Source organism: Triplophysa rosa, linkage group LG2 (genome assembly GCF_024868665.1).
Source record: "Triplophysa rosa linkage group LG2, Trosa_1v2, whole genome shotgun sequence".
Classification (NCBI taxonomy): Eukaryota; Metazoa; Chordata; class Actinopteri; order Cypriniformes; family Nemacheilidae; genus Triplophysa; species Triplophysa rosa.
The window spans coordinates 13,228,805-13,247,710 of NC_079891.1; the positions used below are offsets into that span (position 1 = coordinate 13,228,805).

At 39.7% G+C, this 18,906-nt stretch overlaps 1 protein-coding gene across 1 annotated transcript in view; it reads right to left on the reverse strand.

The window, feature by feature from the left end:
• edil3a (EGF-like repeats and discoidin I-like domains 3a) overlaps nucleotides 1–18,906 on the reverse strand; it is a 117,921-nt gene that overhangs the window by 79,388 nt on the left and 19,627 nt on the right. Inside the window, exon 2 of the mRNA XM_057328961.1 lies at nucleotides 5,085–5,266. Coding sequence (XP_057184944.1) covers nucleotides 5,085–5,266 — 182 coding nt within the window. The remainder of the gene's footprint in view (nucleotides 1–5,084; nucleotides 5,267–18,906) is intronic.

Here is an 18,906-nt window from a genome sequence, read left to right on the forward strand (position 1 = left end):
AACAACAAGCATATGAGTTAACCTCCGCTGCTTCAATATAGCTAGCCTACATAATTTGGATTGAAAGAATGAATTCCAAAACCTCCACTGACATGCCCCGGTATCGTAGACTCGTAGAGTTTTTTTTAACTGTGCATATGTGTTTAAATGATTTTAAATGCTAGAAACTGTATTCTGAGCTATACGTCGTATTTACAATAGGCTAAGCGTTTAAATGAAATGATTTCTTTAAAATTAAATGAAAATATGTTTTTCATGCTTTGCTTCTATTGTGTGTATATGAATTGAAATAATCAAGACTTTAAATGACTACGGCCAAAAACGATTTAATCAAAAATTAAACAATGAGCATTGAAAGGAAAATATTTAGTTTTTTTATTTTATTGTATTACTTATTTTCTTTGGTAAATGCAGAACAACAAACAGCAATGATGTGCATTAAAAACAAATTCCTTGATTAGACCATCTTTAGCTAAATATTGTCAAACGTAATACTGAAATAAATGGCTGTGTCCACATTTATTTATGATTGTATGCATTATTTAACCTTTGGTTAAATAATTTATATTTACCATGCCATTTATATTTGCCTTAATTTATATTTACCATGGCCACCTGCCACTGACATTATGAATGCACTTGAAACGATGAGGAACAAGACTATTTACAAAAAACACACAGCAGCAGGTGCAATTACAATGAAACGTTTTCCTTCAAGAAAAAGGATAGCCATCTTAAGCTAAATATTGTCAATCGAAAATAAAAGCTATAGTTTACGCTGTGTGTGTGTGTGCGTGTGTGTAAGGGTACAGAAGAACATACAGTCTTGTTTTAAACATGGCTAAGCAATCAAATTTCGATCCAGCGATCAAAACACGTTGTATTTTTTATTATTATTTTGATTAAAGTACTTTTCAACTTTAAAGGTCTTTGCACATACAGTCCAAAATTGTCGTATGCGTTTTTTTCGTATTTGGCTCTCGTTTGTACTGTGTCTCTGAATGGTTAAAAAAGGCCACTCAAAATGCTTGACGGATGCGAAAAACGCAGAAAATCGAACCTGGTCAGAATTGTTTTATGACGGACGAAAATATCGGAGGCAGTGTGTAAATGTGATTGACACAACGTGAGGTCGTATTTATTTTTTAACGCGCAGAAATTTCGGACGCAAATTTCAGACTCAATGTGCAATGGGCTTAAGTCTGCATTTATATCCAGACAATGCCACAGTCTCCTATCTCAGTTTCAGTGAGAAAGCTCTGGACTTAAGTCTGCATTTGTTTTTTTACTGTTACGAATAATTGATTACTCTATTAAATATTGTTTTCATTACCAATTTATTTAACCTTTATTATGCATGCATAACCTCTAAAACAATTAACGCATACCCAAGTGTAAATAAACGTGAGCATTGCGGTTTTATGACTAACGAAACGGGAATATAATGCAAGCTTGCTCATCTATATCAGTAAATAGATCAATAGATTTGTTGGTTTAGCAGAAGTCCAGTCGTCATCAGTAATTTAATGTGTTAATGTGTATAGTGGTCTGAAGCAGTCGTGTGCTGTTTTCTGACTAGAATCCACTCCAGTTGAAAGAAAAAGTCTTAGAATGTTTGTCCTCGGCTTTAATATTCAGCGTGAAAATCCTTAATGCTCTCCCGGATCTCTCTCCCGCTGCTGTCTGCACTGAACCAAGTGCCGAATGTGGCCATAAAAATATAGAACAATAATAAGAACTTTGGTGCCCCCTAGTGGTCTGGAGCATTTCCGTTGTGTTGTGGCTTTATTCCGTTGTGTTGTTGCTTTATTCCGTTGTGTTGTGACTCGATTCCGTTGTGTTGTGGCTTTATTCCGTTGTGTTGTAGCTTGATTGCGTTGTGTTGTGAACTTATATTTGCTTTTTAAATTTCGTCGTCATGTGCACTAGTAGGCCACCGTAGAAGTGCCACTTCCTAACTTATGGAGTCTCATGCTTTATGTCCAGCATGACTAAAAGGAATTTCCCTTGTGTGTGTCAAGCAATTTCACAGAAATGAGAAAATTGCAAGTGCTACTCGGACATCTCCCAACACAGCTCCATATTTACCTCTCTCTCTGAGTTATATCTAACCTCTCTCACTTAACATATAAATACAAGCAAACACATATGTGTAAAAAAAACTGTTTAATAGGTCATTTACAGTTAACAATTTTCATTGACTGTTTTTGTTTGCTTGACTAACACATGATAAGATAAATACTGAGGTTGACTAGTGTTATTAACCTTCTTATAACACATACTAGTCATTCAGGAAACTCGCTAGTGGATTTTGAAAAGTCTATTTTTGTACATCGAAAGACAACCCTAGGCATTAAGACAACTGTGGTATATAGGAGTAAAAACAGAATAACAATGAGAATTAACAAGAGCACATTGCCTCTGATTTAACTCATAGTGTCATCTCCAGATTTTTTCTCCACCTTTATAGCCCAAGAGAGGTCATGTGGCAATTACCACAACATATGGCCCTAAGCCAGTCTGATGTAGCCGTCTGTGATCTAACCCTGCAGCTCCAAAGCACCAAAAGCTCTATCCCAAGTGACATCATTAAAGCCAGACAAAATCCCTAAATACTTTATTTTTTATACTTTCCTCAGTCTCTCTTTTTGCCTCTGATCCTCGCTCTTTACCTACTAGTGCACAAAGAGTGGTTAACTTTGGTTAACTCGCAGGTCTCCGCAGTCAAACTCTCTCTATCGTTCCTTTGTTCAGCGGAGTTTCATCTTGCATCTTTGCAGAGGTCAAAGAGTTTAATACTATGCTGCTGCTCAGACTACCTGCGGAATATCAATTCAATGACGAACCCAATTCAGTCTCTCTGTCTTTTACAAGCAGACATTTAAAGAATAAATGTGAGGTTGACATGAGGCTACTCATCGTAAAACTCGAGGCAAATGGACCAAGACTTCCATCCACTGTGATTGTCTGTATTATCAATCAAATGTACTCTGCTGAAGAAACAGCCTATGAATACTAAACCATCTACCAGAGAAGCTCCAAAGAATTGTATTGATATACAAAGACGTCACAATCAATCAACAGTAAGACAGTAAAGTAAAAATATGAACAAACAACTTTTTTGAAGCATTTCTGTATACTGAGAGGAAAGTTGCAGGCAAAGAAGGGATTTGTTAGAAGAACTTGTAGAGCAGATAAATGAGAAATCCCACTGAATCGACAAATTCCCTGTAGAAAATAAACAGCACAGAGATCATGTCCTTTGAGAAACGCACATTTCTGATAACCACACGGGCGAACCTTAAGCCTAAAATGAAGGCTTTTATGTTTAACATCACTGTACGAAAAAATGTTCATCAATATGGTGGTGATAATAATAATAATAAAACAAATTAACATAAAGCATGATTTAGTTTAGGATCTGGGGTCTCATTTATAAACGTCAGAGTCAGAGTTTGCTTCCAGGTACGCACATTCTCCCATGAAGTTTGTTTTTAATAGATCACAACCTTTGAGTGGAAAGTGGAGTACGCACGTTTCCAGACCAATTTTGTGCGTACGCCACTTTCCACTCAAAGGTTGTGATCTATTAAAAACAAACTTCATGGGAGAATGTGCGTACCTGTAAGCAAACTCCCACCCATGCATACGCACATTCTGGAGACAACGGGCGACACAAATGGTGAGTTAGTGAACTTAGATCGCAGAAAGTAAGTGTGATAAAATCAATTATAAGCATTATTGACTTTTTTCACAATCATTTCTCTTTATGTCCTCGTTATCAGTCCTAACTAAGTTCATAACAAAACCGGAATGAAGAAACATTCGTCTTTTACAATTATGTCTTCAAACTTTATCTCAGGTGTAGGACACCGCTAATTAATGATGTGATTTTAATCAGGTGATCAGTCTAAATGCTGTAAACATTTAAATGCTGCAGAGACCTTCTTTGGCTATTTGAAATAATAATTATTATTAATAATTATAACAATTATTAATTTGTAAATCGTAGTGAATCTCATGTGTGGCCATTTGTGATTTCGTTGCGGAGATAAAGGATGGGATAGGGGGTTTTCGGCAGTTTTACATAATATAACTGGTATTTTGTTATTTTTCTATGGCATCTGATAGCGGTGGGACCCGGAAATGTTATACGTCCATTATGGTGCGTGACGTCGGGTTTAACAAGCGGATTGGATGTCAGTCTGATTAATATACAAATCAGTATTCACGAGGTGCTTTGCATTGACTATTTATGGGTAAAAATGGGCGTGTACAGGGCGGGATATCAGGCTGATTTATGTACGCACACTTGCAGGTGATCTATGATTTATAAAGCGAATATTGCTTACAGGTGTGCGTACGCACAGTTTTATAAATCAGAATATTTTTTGGCGTATGCTATTTTTGGCTTTCGGGCGCACGTACACTTTTAGTAAGGATCCTACTCACAGTTTTATAAATGAGACCCCTGATTCTCACTATTAACCTGCTTATTTAAATATATATTACGAGAATATTAGCCTCTTATTAATACTTATAAAGCGTATATTAATGTCTTATTCTGGAGGACCGTATTGTACGTCCCTTAAAGTGATAGTTCACCATTCTGTGATTTACTAACCTTCTTGTCATTTCAACCCTATGTGACATTCCTTTTTTGGCAGAACACAAGAGAATATAATTTGAAGAACGTTGGTTACCTAACCACTGTGGTACCCATTGACTTACACTGGTTTTGAGTCCATACATTAGAAGTGAATGGGTACAACCATTGTTCAGTTACCAACATTCTTTTGTGTTTTGCAGAAAAAAAGTTATACAAGTTTGGAATGAAAAGATGGTGAGTAAATGATGACAACATTTTGATTTTTGGGTAAACTATCCCTTTAATTCTATCCAATACCTAAACTTAACAAGTACCTTGTAAGCTTAAATATTTACACGACTTCGTAAATGTACCAATAATCATCTATTTTTCAGATGAAGAGGTCAACGGGAAGAGACTATTTCTGCCAGCTACAGGTTCATTCACTGTTGATGGATTTCCATCCAAACTTGCTCTGCCCATGTCAATCTGTTACCTGAATCCAGGGCCATCTGTCATTCTCGGCTCCTGTCCAGGCGTTTACTAGACCCTTCTTATTCAGCCGAGCAAAATAAGGATACCATTTCTGGAGCCCGAAGAGAGCTCGGTGAGTGGAGGAGGCTGTAATCTGCTGGTTGGAGATGATTCCACCTTCCATGCCCAGTGGACCGGAACATTCTGAGTAAAGCACAAAAATAGCATAAATATGCAGAGGTTAAATCAATTTTTAATCATCTGCTTTACATCTTATTATAGGTTTAAAAACAGATCTCAGTATAAACCTCAAGGGTGAATTGTTTGCACATTTAATTCTGGCTAATAAAATGAGATGTTGGTTCCCCAAACCATCTAATAAATACATTTATTGAAGATTTGATAGTGTATATGTTAAGTTTGTTTATACATTAACACTCTGGAACAATAAACATATGTACATGCACATATGTTTATGAAATCATGAATAGAAAGTATACAATGGACAAGCAAAAGTATTTTACTGCTTTCTGAATGTGTGACACGTCTACTTTCTCAGAGATTTCTCCATATGGACTGTTTCATCAGACATGCGCGCCTAACCCCCAGTTAACTTCTGGTTTGTGTTTGGCTAGTGTCTAATAATATAACTATTTATATTTAATTTAATTTATGTTAATATTAATTTGTATTGTTATTTTACTGTATAATAATTTTATTAAATAAAGGATTTGTTGAATTTTGTTGTATGTTCATTTTATTAAACAAACAATTTGTTGAATGGGTGCTGTAGTTTTGACGCATTTAAACAAACCGTATGGTACACTGACATCTAGCGGTTGAGCTTGGTATTGGTGTCTAAATTCAAACTATTGGAGAGACTAGTTTAGCCAAGTAACGGTTCTTAAAAATTATGTTATCAAAAATAATCTACAGGCACTCTATTGTTTGTGAATGTGTACCGGATGTTATATTGGGGGTCACAAAAGTGCACATGCCCAGTAACGTTTGTTTATGTTGTTAAGATGAAACCGTCTATAAAAATCATATTTTCTGTCAGCTTCAGTATTCAACACTATTCTGTAGGGGGAGAACATCCACAAGAATCACATTCAGAGAAATGGTGGAATCTTATTTTTAAAGCACTGCTGGTGTTTACAAATGTTGATGAGTTGCTAAATGTCACGGTCCTACCTTCTTGTTTATGAATTCCTAGTCATGTGGCAGGATCGGGACAGAGCCCTTAGGTTTTATGCGAGAAAGCCATGAGTTGTGTATGTGTTTTTTCGTGTCTCGTCAGTGGCCCCGCCCCTCTCGTTTCCAGTATTGCTTCCTGGCCGTGTCTAATGTTTCTCACCTGCCCTGTGTCATTATCCCTCGTTTGTGTTCCCTTTAAAATGCCTCATGTTTCACTGTCCTGTGCACTTCGTTGTGTTTGGTTTGTTTTGTATGACCCCGTGTTCCTGCGTCTCAGTCTGGCCTTGTCCGTGAACCTGTTTCTTTATGTGAGTAGTTTAAGTGTTCCTTAGTTTATGTTTTGCCCCATTGCTGGAAGTTTTTCTTTGTCTTTTTTGAAAAGCCGTTTTGTTATTGTATTCGTCCCCCATCGTGGGTTTTTATTTTGTTATTAAAGTCTGTTTTGTTTACCCCCTCCTTCTGTCTGCGCCTGGGTTCTGTCTCACTCGAGAACGAAGCACCAAAGATGAACCCAGCAGACAGCGAGGAGGAATATTCACGGTCTTCCCTGCGGACCCGCCAAGCCCATCTCCTTTTTGGGGTCCGTCAGGGAGACCGCGGAATACGAGATTTTGTCCGGGTCTTCGCGGCGGCAGCAGGAGAGACAGAGTTCAGTGAAGCGGAACTTAAGGTAATTTTTAATGGCTGCCTCACCGAGCCTCTCAAGCCTTCGGAGACCCGGATGCTGGGCCCCCTGGGGTTCTGCGACATGGCCAGGTACGTGATCAACCGGACGACCCCTGGCCATCCGTCCCTGACTGGGTGTCCTCCTCACTGGCTACCGTCCCGGAGGATCACGTCCTGGCCACTGTCACCCTGGGGGACTCTGCACCTCCCTCCGCTAGTGCCGCGGCCCTTGGTCCTCTGGCGACCCTCCGCGGCAAACGGGGAAGGAGGGCGTCCGGGGAAATGTCTGCGGACTCCTCCGGTGCGGAGCTAGCCACGCCCTCCACCGCCATCTTGCAACCGACCACAGGCCCTGCGGTTCGGTTGAAGAAGAAGAGGCAGAGGAGAGGGGCGTGGACTCCAGTACAGCCTGTGTCCAGTCCAGCACCCAGCCCAGTGCAGCAGCTGGCGTCCCAGCCGGCATCCAGTCCGGTGCAGTCGGTGTCCCAGCCGGCGTCCAGTCCGGTGCAGCTGGGGTCCAGTCCGGCGTCCAGTCCGGTTTCCAGTCCAGTGCTGCCGGTGTCCAGTCCGGTGCTTCCGGCCCAGCCGGTCTTCCAGCCGGTCTCCAGCCCTGTGCGGCCGGCCTTCCAGCCGGCACCCAGCCTTGTCCCGCCGACATTCCAGTCGGCGGTTCACCCCAGGACTTCCCCCACAAAGTTCCCCAGGACTCCGCGCCCTCGAGCGCAGCCGGGGATTAAAACTGTTCCCCCCATGAACTTTGTTGTTCCCCCCCTCCCCTCCCTTGTTTGTTGTTTTTATTGTCCCACCCCAACCCGTTCGTTGTCATTGCCTGTTTCCCCTTGTCATGTTCACCATGTTTGTCTGGTTCTTGTCTTTGTCCCAGTCAGTCATGTCTTGTTAGTCACCCCTTGGTGAACACCTGGGGGTGTTCATTAAGGGGGGGGGCTATGTCATGGTCCTACCTTCTTGTTTATGAATTCCTAGCCGTGTGGCAGGATCGGGACAGAGCCCTTAGGTTTTATGTGAGAAAGCCATGAGTTGTGTATGTTCTTTACTTCTCATGTGTTTTCTCGTGTCTCTTCAGTGGCCCCGCTCTCTCGTTTCCAGTATTGCTTCCCGGCCGTGTCTAATGTTTCTCACCTGCCCTGTGTCATTATCCCTCGTTTGTGTTCCGTTTAAAATGCCTCATGTTTCATTGTCCTGTGCACTTCATTGTGTTTGGTTTGTTTTGTATGACCCCGTGTTCCCGCGTCTCAGTCTTGCCTTGTCCGTGAACCTGTTTCTTTATGTGAGTAGTTTAAGTGTTCCTTAGTTTTTGTTTTGTCCCATTGCGGGAAGTTTTTCTTTGTCTTTTTTGAAAAGCCGTTTTGTTATTGTGTTCGTCCCCCATCGTGGGTTTTTATTTTGTTATTAAAGTCTGTTTGTTTACCCCCTCCTTCTGTCTGCACCTGGGTTCTGTCTCACTCGAGATCGTGACAGCTAAACATGTATCCATGCTCTTGGAAACTTTAAACTTGTAAACAGGTCACTGATTTCTATAAGGTTTAAAGGAATGGTACACTCAGAAATGAAAATACTCTCATGATTTACTTACCCTCAATCCATCCCAGATCCTGGCCAGACATGTATTAATCCACTGGAGTCAACTGGAATACTTTATGATGGATGTACGTATGTGCTTTTTGGAGTGTCAACATTTGGGACCTATCTACACCTTCCTTTGAAATTTTGTACAGCTAACAATAGCTTAAAGCGAATGACACCAGGAGCCAGATACATTAAATCTTGTACAAAATAAGGTGTACACGTACATAAAGTGACCTTTTTTTTAAAGGATGGAATTAAGGAATCATATTCATCTGGGATGGCACAAGGGTGAGTAAATTATGAAATACATGTCTGTTTTTTTTTAAGAACTACTCAAAGCTAAAAGAGTGTTCTTAGGCCTGCTTTCAAAAGTATCCCTATTTTCAGCATGTTTTTTTTGGGGGGGGGGGTTTGCAACAGCTTTGCTGTGTGAACAGATAATTGGACATGCAGGATTTCCATGGAAATGCAATTACACATTCTACAAGTGTTAAGTTTATGTTATTTTGGTTTCAAACATCACTTTTATGTTGATTCTTTGCCCTCTCCTCAAACACTTACACCTGCTTTCAACAACAAAATTCCTTTAACTACAGATATAGCTTGTGTATTTAATTGACAAATATAAAACGTACACATGTTCAAATGTACAATTTAATTAGGTCTTGTCTTACAGGTGGGCTCCAGCTTCTAAATACCATTAAATACAATAAAGTATTAAAAGCATCAACATACATTTCTGAAAATTGTTCATCTATTACATGTGTAATGGGTTCAGCTTGACCTGCTCTCAGTAGAATCCGAACCAAAGACCAAGCTGGCATGGTCATTGGATGTATCAACAAGTAAGTTAAAGGCTACATCCTGTGTAACCAGAATAAATCTAAACCTACAGTAAATAACACATTAGTTCATATTGTTTTTAGGATGTGACTTGATGATAAGAATATGTTTGCACAACTTCCCTGTTTCCATCTCTCTCTTTCATGCCAGCAGATATACAGTATTTGCATACTTACTGTATAGTGTTTTAAAAACACTTGCATCCTTACATCAAATATCTCTCTTTATGCAGTTTCCTGAACCTTGTCCATTAACATTTCAGAGGTTCCAGTTATTAGCCGCTCTCAACTAACAAATCGATACCGGAATGTTAAATCAACATCTCTAACATTAACTTCATCTGAGCCTTCTGGGAAGAGAGTGTGTTTACTTAACATTTGCTCCTAAGAGCCATGCAGCTGATTAAATTGTACAGGCTCTTAGTTTGCTTCTGTTTCTTCTGCACTGGTCTGTGCTCCCCAGCTCCACTAAAACTGACTCAAAGTGTTTAGCTCACTGAAGCAGTCATTGTGTGATGCATCTGTGCTGTAGATCTTAAGGCTGTGTTAAACATGGTGAAGGATTGTTGCACGGCAGTGCTGTTAAAGTGCCATTAAACACCCCATTTCATCACTAGACAGCTCTCTGCAGTTTCGAAATGTGCAAAAAGAAGTAGGTGAGAAAAACGGTGAGAAACATGGAGGCGCGAATGCAAAACTGCATGTGGTTGAGTCAGTAAAAGTTTTCAGTTAAAAACATCAGAAGTTCTAAATTCATGGTGCATCTCAGGTATACAGTAGATGCAACAAAATGCAATGTATTGTGAGATCGAAGTGTGGCACATGGGAATTTATATATTTGATATATTGCACAAATGAACTGAATAGAGGTCTGCATTAAAAATATATGGATGCAGTTATGCATTTTTAATTATGTTTTTCTTCATTGTTGAATCGAAAGTAGTGAAAGCACAATATGTTGAAACATTGCTCACAAGTCCATCATGTTTCATTGCAAATTTAGGCCGTTAGCTAAAAAAACTAGGTCCCTGACTTGTTCTTGTGATAAAATGGCTTTGTTCAAAGTCACTTATTACAAATATAGACCACGGTAGAGATCAGGTGATGTATTCTCATAAATAATGAGTGGACATTTAGAGGAAAACAAGCTACATTTTAAATAGTACAAATGCATAAGATCAGAAAGTTGGCAAAAATACATTTGAGAGGAGACAATTTACACGTGCTCCCACAGATAAAAAAAGAAAAAAATGAGTGTTGTAGACAACATAACATGCCTGCTGTCCAAACGACTGTCTTTTGAAAAGAAAAAAATACAGATGTACAATATGTAGCCACCTACTCTTCAGCTGGCAAGTTCACCACTTTTAACATATGGCTGAAAGACCTTTGAATAAACATTGTCTTGTTGTAAAACTGCATAAATCGAACTAAATTAATCTGAAATGCATGATCGAGGTCATCAAGGAGAACAAAAGGTTGAAAGGTGCAAATCATGAAAAGAATATTCAGGTTGAACTTGTGGCCATCAGTTCACATATTTAAAACTTAAACAAAATTTAAAATTTTAATTCATGTAGGAAAATTCATTCAGACTATAAAAATGCTGTTTTACTCAAGTTAAAGGTACAGTTTGCAAAAAAGCATTTTAAATTGAGTACTGGTAAGAACCCTATAATCTACCCCTAGCTAAAACATATTGGGGCCAGGTCTTGACTTTTCCCCTGTCTCAAGAATTGGGTCAAAACTGTTACAGAATGGAGAAATGAGCTGATGATGAGGGTGATGACGTATTTTATATATTTATATATACATGCTTGTCAGCTGTATATATATAGGACGCTAAATGTTCTAAATGTGCTTGTTATGAATGCACAGAGTCACCATACAAGCCCTGCCAACCCGTTTTCGTTTTCCACTCAATTTCTTTGTAACTGAACAATGTTGTTGGAGTTTTAACCCCACAAACACATCTATTAATATTTTCAAAATCTCTCTTCTCCAACATAGCAAATACCTTCTTAGCCGAGGTCTGATTGTTCGGAAATGCACACAGGACACTGTGTTGATATACATCTTCAATTCAATTTGCGCTTTGATATTTCCTCAGCCTTTTCTTTACCCCAGGTGCTCAATACTAATATTTACCCAGGCTTGGCACGCAATAGCTCCCGACTGATTCATCTCAATTGCCTGATGCTGTTTGAAGAAGCAAGAAGTTCCTGTTTTGCTTCATCCTTTTTATCCCTCAATCATAAAGACAGTTTTGTGAGGAATCAAAGAACAGGTACATCACAAGGGTAAACTTATGACACCTACATTCACAATAGATTTCGGTTCCCTAAAAATATCTGACTTCAGAGTTTTTTATGTCAAAACAAAAACAAAAAACTTGCTCGCTCTCGCTCTCTCTCTCTCTCTCTCCCTTTTATAGCATACCAATCTTTTCTTTTGTAATTTTAACATCAAACAGATATGTTTCACAGATGCAACAAAACTCTTTTCTTATACTGGCTTTTTGCTTATTCTAAATCCAAACAAAAACATAAAAAGCTAGAAGAGTAATATACATACTTTAATTGCGCTGGGGATACTGGGCTAGTTGTCATGAGGAAGTTCGCATACTAGCTATATCTTAATATCTACACTCTTAAAAAATGATGGGTTGATTCAACACATGGTTGAGTGAAATACCAACAGAGCCAACCGTTAGTTTAAATTAACCAAAATTAGTCCTTATTGGACCCAAAGATGGGTTGAAACAAAGTTTGATGTAAACTCATCGGTTGGGTTTGTTCCTTTTTTGTCCAGCCACAGATTTAAACAAACCAGCATTTTTTGAATGTACAAGGTTTTGAGTCATTACTGCAAAAACATCATTGATTCAGTTCAAAACTTCATGATATGAGGATTGTTGCTTGAAAGAAAAGACACACGAAATTCACATGTGCAAAAAACATGTGATCACATGTGAAATGTGTGTTTTTGGAACATTTTGGTCTGAATTCCATGTGAAACCCATGGGATAACATGTAAAAACCCATGGGATAACATGTGTGACATGTCTCCACATGTGATCACATGTTCTTCACATGTCACCACATGTTGCACATGTCATCCCATGGGTTTTTACATGTTATCCTATGTGTTTCACATGGGAATTCACATGGAATTCAGACCAAAATGTTCCAAAAACACACATTTCACATGTTTTTTTGCACATGTTAAACACATGTTGTATACATGTGATCACATGCGAAAAACATGTAAAAACGTGTGAAATTCATGTGTCTTTTCTGTAAGGGAAGATTTAAGAATGACTGCAGTCTCCCAACATAACTGTACTGTATGTGCATGTGCATGTGATGTGCATCATTGCAAACACCTAATTCAAAACTTCATAACATAGGGATTGTTTGATTAAAATGAACCAATATGGTTAAAATTACTGCATCTTTATAAAAAGAACCACATGTTGCTTTGAAATAGAAATCATCCGTTGAAACTAAATAGATACAATACACTGTAAAAAAATCTCCCTGCAAAGATAATAAAATAATTTGAACATATAATTTTTAGTTAAAGGAGTCAAATTATTGTTTTGCATATACTAAACAAAATTAGTCTGTTTCTAACAAACATAATTTAGTCTATTTATCGCTATACTGTATAGGCATCAGTGGATCCTTCTTGTTCTGATTTGTTTTATTTTTGGGGGAGTTGTGACTTAAGATGACACCTGGCTCAGCGTGTGACTTATCTTCCTGAATGAACTGCCTGCCAGCCCTTCAGTGCAGTTCTTCCATACTGACCTCCCAGCATACATCAGCAACCCAGCAGACAGTGGGCGTCAATAATGCTAGAGGGCATGACAGCTAAATCCATTTTATACTAGGCCAACATAATCCATGACATCAGTTTAACTTCATCTCAGTTTTTAGTCCTTGTTCTAATGAGGATGGACTAGAAATTTGAGGAAACTGACACCTGCAATCTTAGTTTGATTAATTTATTGATTTGTCTGTTATGTCTCTACAGAATATTCATGCTTGCAGGTGTGTGTAAAACTTTCAAGGCTTTTGAGATTTCAAGGTATAAATCTTAAAGGTCAACCCAAATGCAACCCAAAATTATTTTTTTAGTCTTAAGAAAACTAATTAAAAACTTTAACTTGATACTCAGACCAGGGGCCTCATTTATAACCGTTGCGTACGCACAAAACATGCCCTGAAAGAGGCGTACGCCACTTCCCACGCAAACTCTGACCCATGCGTACGGACATTTTGGAGATGGAGCAGTTTGGCGACACCAATGGTGAGTTAGTGAACTCAAGTTGGATTGCAAAAGGTAAGTGTGATAAAAACGCTTATAAGCATTAATCCCTCACACACATTTAATGTGACCTTAAATATCCTCATTATCACAAAGATTAAATCTGCAGAGTTATTTGCGCTTGTATTGAGTGATACTTGTTTCATGCAGCTCTTGTAAAATCAAACTCAAATCTTAAATAAAAATTAAATCTAAACATTTAATCACCGCTGTCTCACCATCACACTATGATCACATGAGGAGGAGATGATCCGACTGCATAGAATATAGGACAGCATCAAATAACTCAGTGTAAATAAATAGCTACATATATTTTCCTTACTGTGCATAATCATCGAATGTCAAAGTCTGGAAATACAGCCATTAAACTCTCTCACAATCGTTTCTCTAAATGTCCTCGTTATCGGTTCTAACTAAGTTCATAACAAAACCGGAATGAAGAAGCATTCGTCTTTAACAATTTTGTCTTCAAATTTTATCTCAGGTGAAGGACACCAGTAATTAATGATGTGATTTTAATCAGGTGTTAATGATCAGTCTAAATGCATATAAATGCTGCAGAGACCTTCTTTGGCTTTAATATAATTATAATAATAATTATAACAATTATTAATGTGGAAATCTCAGTGAATCTCATGTGTGGCCATTTGTGATTTCGTTACGGAGATAAAGGATCGGGGGTTTTACATAATTTTTTTTCTATGGCATCTGATAGCGGTTGAACGAAACGGTATACATCCATTATGGTGCGTGACGTCAGGCTTAACAAGCGGATTGGATGTCAGGCTTATTAATATATGAATAAGCATTCATGAGGTGCTTTGCATTGACTATTTATGGGTAAAAATGGGCGTATACATGGCGGGATATGAGGCTCAGAGGTGGGTAGTAACGCGCTACATTTACTTCGTTACATTTACTTGAGTAACATTTTGGAAAATATGTATTTTTTAGGTAAAATTAAAAGTGTGTACTTTTACTCTTACTTGAGTAAATTTCTAATAGAAAATCTGTACTTTTACTTCGTTACATAACTTACATTGCGTGACGTTCCTTCATTTTAAAATATGCTTTTTAAAACGCGTTGTTTATTTCAAGGTTGTCGTCTCTTTTTACGGGCATTCCTGAGTGATCGATTCTTTTGAGTCGATTCTTTTGAAAGCATTAATTGAACAATGGGCAAAACCATTTGAATAGGCTAATGAATCAGTTCAAATGATTTGTTCAGTTCGCAGCACGATCTGAATCATCTGAAGCAGGATTACTCACTCCTCGTAGCGCGAATTTTAAGAACACGCAGAACACAAAGAGTGTTGGATGAAGTGGATATTAATCTATATCTATACAATCAAAACTGCAAATGTGTCATATTGTTTGCCAGCAATGATAAATGCCCGCCATATGTGCGCACCCGCGACCTGTTCGTCAGACACAGCAACATGTGCGTTACCTGTCAGACACAGAGACGTGGGCTTGCAGAAATATACATTTTAAGAACAGAATGAAGAAAACTTGTTGATGGGCGTGTGGTTCACTGTTTACTGTTTGTTTACAAGTAATAGCGTTTCACAACACACACGTGACACAACACGAGAAAACATGAGCTTTGTTCAAAAATGTGTATTTCATTTAAGAGAGCACTGCAGATGTTCTAGATCATCTTAGGAAATGCTCTGAGTTTAGTTAATGCTTTAGTTTGACATGGTCTAGTATTCTATATAAGTTGTGTAAACTACATTGACATCAGGATGAAATTTACAGAAATGCTTGTCTCTTCTATGTTTGTCTATTCTTTAGTCTCTCTAGTATATTGCAAAGATATCTGCTTATGATAATTAAAAAATATTGATTAAAATGTAATATTAAAATATTGGCGTTAATATTAATTTTATGTAGTAGGCCTATATAATCAGATACAAAGTAACTAAGTAACTAGCTACTTGAGTAGTTTTTTCATTGCATACTTTTTTACTTTTACTCAAGTAATTTTTAAAATAGTGACTTTTACTTTTACTTGAGTAACAATTTCTCTAGTTACTTGTACTTTTACTTGAGTAAAGATTTTGGCTACTCTACCCACCTCTGATGAGGCTGATTCACGTACGCACACTTGCAGGTGATCTGTGATTTATAAAGGGAAAATTGCGTGCAGGTGTGCGTGCGCAAGGTTTTATAAATCTCAATTTTTGTTTGCGTACGCCCTTTTCAGCATTCTGGCGTAAGTTCACTTTTAGTAAGGATCTTACTCACAGTTTTATATATGAGGCCCCTGGCCTTGGGACAAGATGACTGAGGGGGTGAAATTTGTTAAGGGGGCTTAACTTTGCTCCAAAAATATGTGATGCAATCTGGGAAAACCCGTCGGATGTCGCGCTGGGAAGTTGTATTTCCTTACGTTCTGACCGCCAGAGGCAGTGTTGTAAGCACTAGTGGAAAACCGCTCACGCTTGACCGAGAGTAGAATAACAAAGTTGTCACATCGTGACTTATGACGTGTCTTGAGCTATAATAACCCCGAAACATGTCATATCTATCTCGTTCTCATTCTCGCTTGACTGCTGTTTATTTTTCGAGTGTGACGATATTTTGTGCAGCTAGCTGCTGAAGAGTTCTTCAGGTTATTTACTCAAGCTGTTTCGTCACTGACTACGGATTGTGTATACACCGGACGCGTCTTCGGTGCATGGTGATCGGAAATTATTTCTATATCTCTTTCTGGGAAGGCTTCAATCTTCTGGCTGCCTGTAAGTTTGAATGCCTTAGTGTTCATACGCACTCATTTGCCATGGTTGCCTTGGCGTATGAGCGCGCGCACGTGGGGTTGTTACTGCCTCTTCTTGCTAAAGCTCAGCCTAATGTGGAAGCGCTAGAACCGGCTCAACCGGATTCATGCGTTAATGGCGTCGCCACCGGCTGTTACAGGACATGAGTTTGATGTGATGTCAGTGACTGCCTGTGACTCATTTTTTGAAACTACTCCAGCAATGTCTATAGCTGAGGAAAATGTGCCTGTAGATCAGTCACGTCACTCTGGCAGTGAAACTGCATCTGTGAAATCGGGTCAGTCAGTGGCTACTTCACTGGAAGGAACATTGAAAGCGATGCACGCCCGCATTAATCTGGATCCTCCTAAGTCGACAGTTGAGAATGAGTTCTGAGAATGTCTTTCTACGCCGTGCGCAAAAAACGTATTTTGCTATGCCTCAATGCAAAGACTTTACATCTGTATTGGTGTCAGCGCTGCAAGGTTCAGCCAAGTCGTTGTGCCCGGAGCAGTTTCTCGTGCACTGGCTGTGATGCATGACCCAGACATGGTAGGACTTGGTGGCATGCCATCTATAGAACCATGCATGGCAGCTCTTATTGTGTCGCCTGATGAAGCCCTGAGAAAATGTGCGCTGCCCCAATGTCGAGTTCAGACAGACTGACGAGTTGCTGTCACGTGCATACAACTCCACGGCGAGCCTCGGCCGTGTGTCTAACAGCGTAGCACACATGCTTGTGGCTTTACACTCCTCTCTGAGTGAGATTTCATCTGACAAACTGGTTAGTGAATTAACTGAGCTTGCGTTACAAGCCATGGGTGTTATTGCAAATCATTGTGGCACTGCTCTAGGTACTCTAGTGCAGGATCATCGGCAGGTTTCGTTGGCTCAGTCCTCTTTGCCAGAAATATGTCGCAGCAATTTGCGATGACTTCCACTGGTTGCTGGTCGAATTTTAGGGCTGGCTGCTCAGGAATCTTTGGACCGACATGTGTCAGTTTCTGAAACGCGGTCATGTCATGTGGGGACGGCCTCAGGACCCAGACCACCCCAGCAACCTCTGGTGCTCGTTATCATAACATGGGCGTGAGATCACAACCACCTCCTCCTCGGCGTGGTGGGGCTCAATTGCGTGGACATCACCGTCTCTACAGAAAAAGGTTCACGGGACCATTGACATGGTCATGACGATTGTGGGTTGTTTTATGGAAAGTCATCTGAATCGCTGGAGAGCGATAACAGCAAATCAGTGGCTGTTGACTACCCTTTCGAGAGGGTAGCGTATACAGTTCCGCTGTCGGCCCCCTGTTCGTCATACAGTAGTTCACGACTCTCGTCAGACAGAGGCACTTGCACACGAAGTTCAAGTGTTGCTGCGCAAAGGTGCCATAGAGTTAGTCGATCCCGGGGGATTTTTTTCCATTTATTTTCTGGTCACAAAAACGACCACGGGTTTCGACCGATTTAAGACCTGTGGAACTTGAATAGTTTTCTGAAGTTCTTACCATTCCGAATGTTGAAAACGGCAGATGGGTTACAGGCTGTTATGCCACAAGATTGGTTCCTGACGATCGATTTAAAGGATGCCTATTTCCACATTCCGATTGCTCCGGAACACATGCAGTTCCTTCGGTTTGCATTCATGGGTCACACAATTCAGTTCAGGGTCCTCCGGTCGGCTCCCAGAGTTTTTTCGAAGTTCGCCCAGGCAGCATTGGAACCACTTCAAAGGGCTGGCATGAGAGTGTTGCCATACCTGGACAATTGGCTTGTCTGTTCAGCATCACCGCAGCAAGCAATGGATCATGCGCATCAGCTTTTGGACCATGTAGTGGCCTTGGGAATCGCTGTCAACTGGGACAAATGCAAGCTTGTTCCAAGGCAGTCGATCGACTTCATAGGTCTCACTCTCAACTCACCATGCTAGCTGTTCCAACCCCGGAGAGGATCAGGTCAAATGTGAGGGGTATTGGGCATCTTTGTGTTGGTCACATTCAGCGCTACATTTCCCTCATGAGACTTTTGGGGAAGCTCACGGCAGCGTCAGCAGTAATTCCACTAGGACTGTTGTGGCTCAGGCCGTTCCAGCGACGGCTCATTCAAAAACATCTGTGTCCAATAAAGCACAAATACACAAAGCTCCGGGTCACACATTGTTGTGTACGGGCGCTCGCAAAGTAGACCTTATCAAGGTCTGTTTGCCTGGCGCAAAACAGATCAGCTGTTTGTTTGTTTTAGTACTGCATGCTTGGGGTCTGCACTTTCTAGGCAGAGGCTGGTGCATTGGGTCAAGGGCGTCATGCACCCATTTTTTTAATGATGCACAGTGTGCACAACACACAAAAATATGTCCTGTACGCATAAACATACATTTAAAGCAATATTATAGAGAATATCTATTAAGCGTATTCAAACATCGCAGAATTAAATTACAACACTATCTGATTGATATATG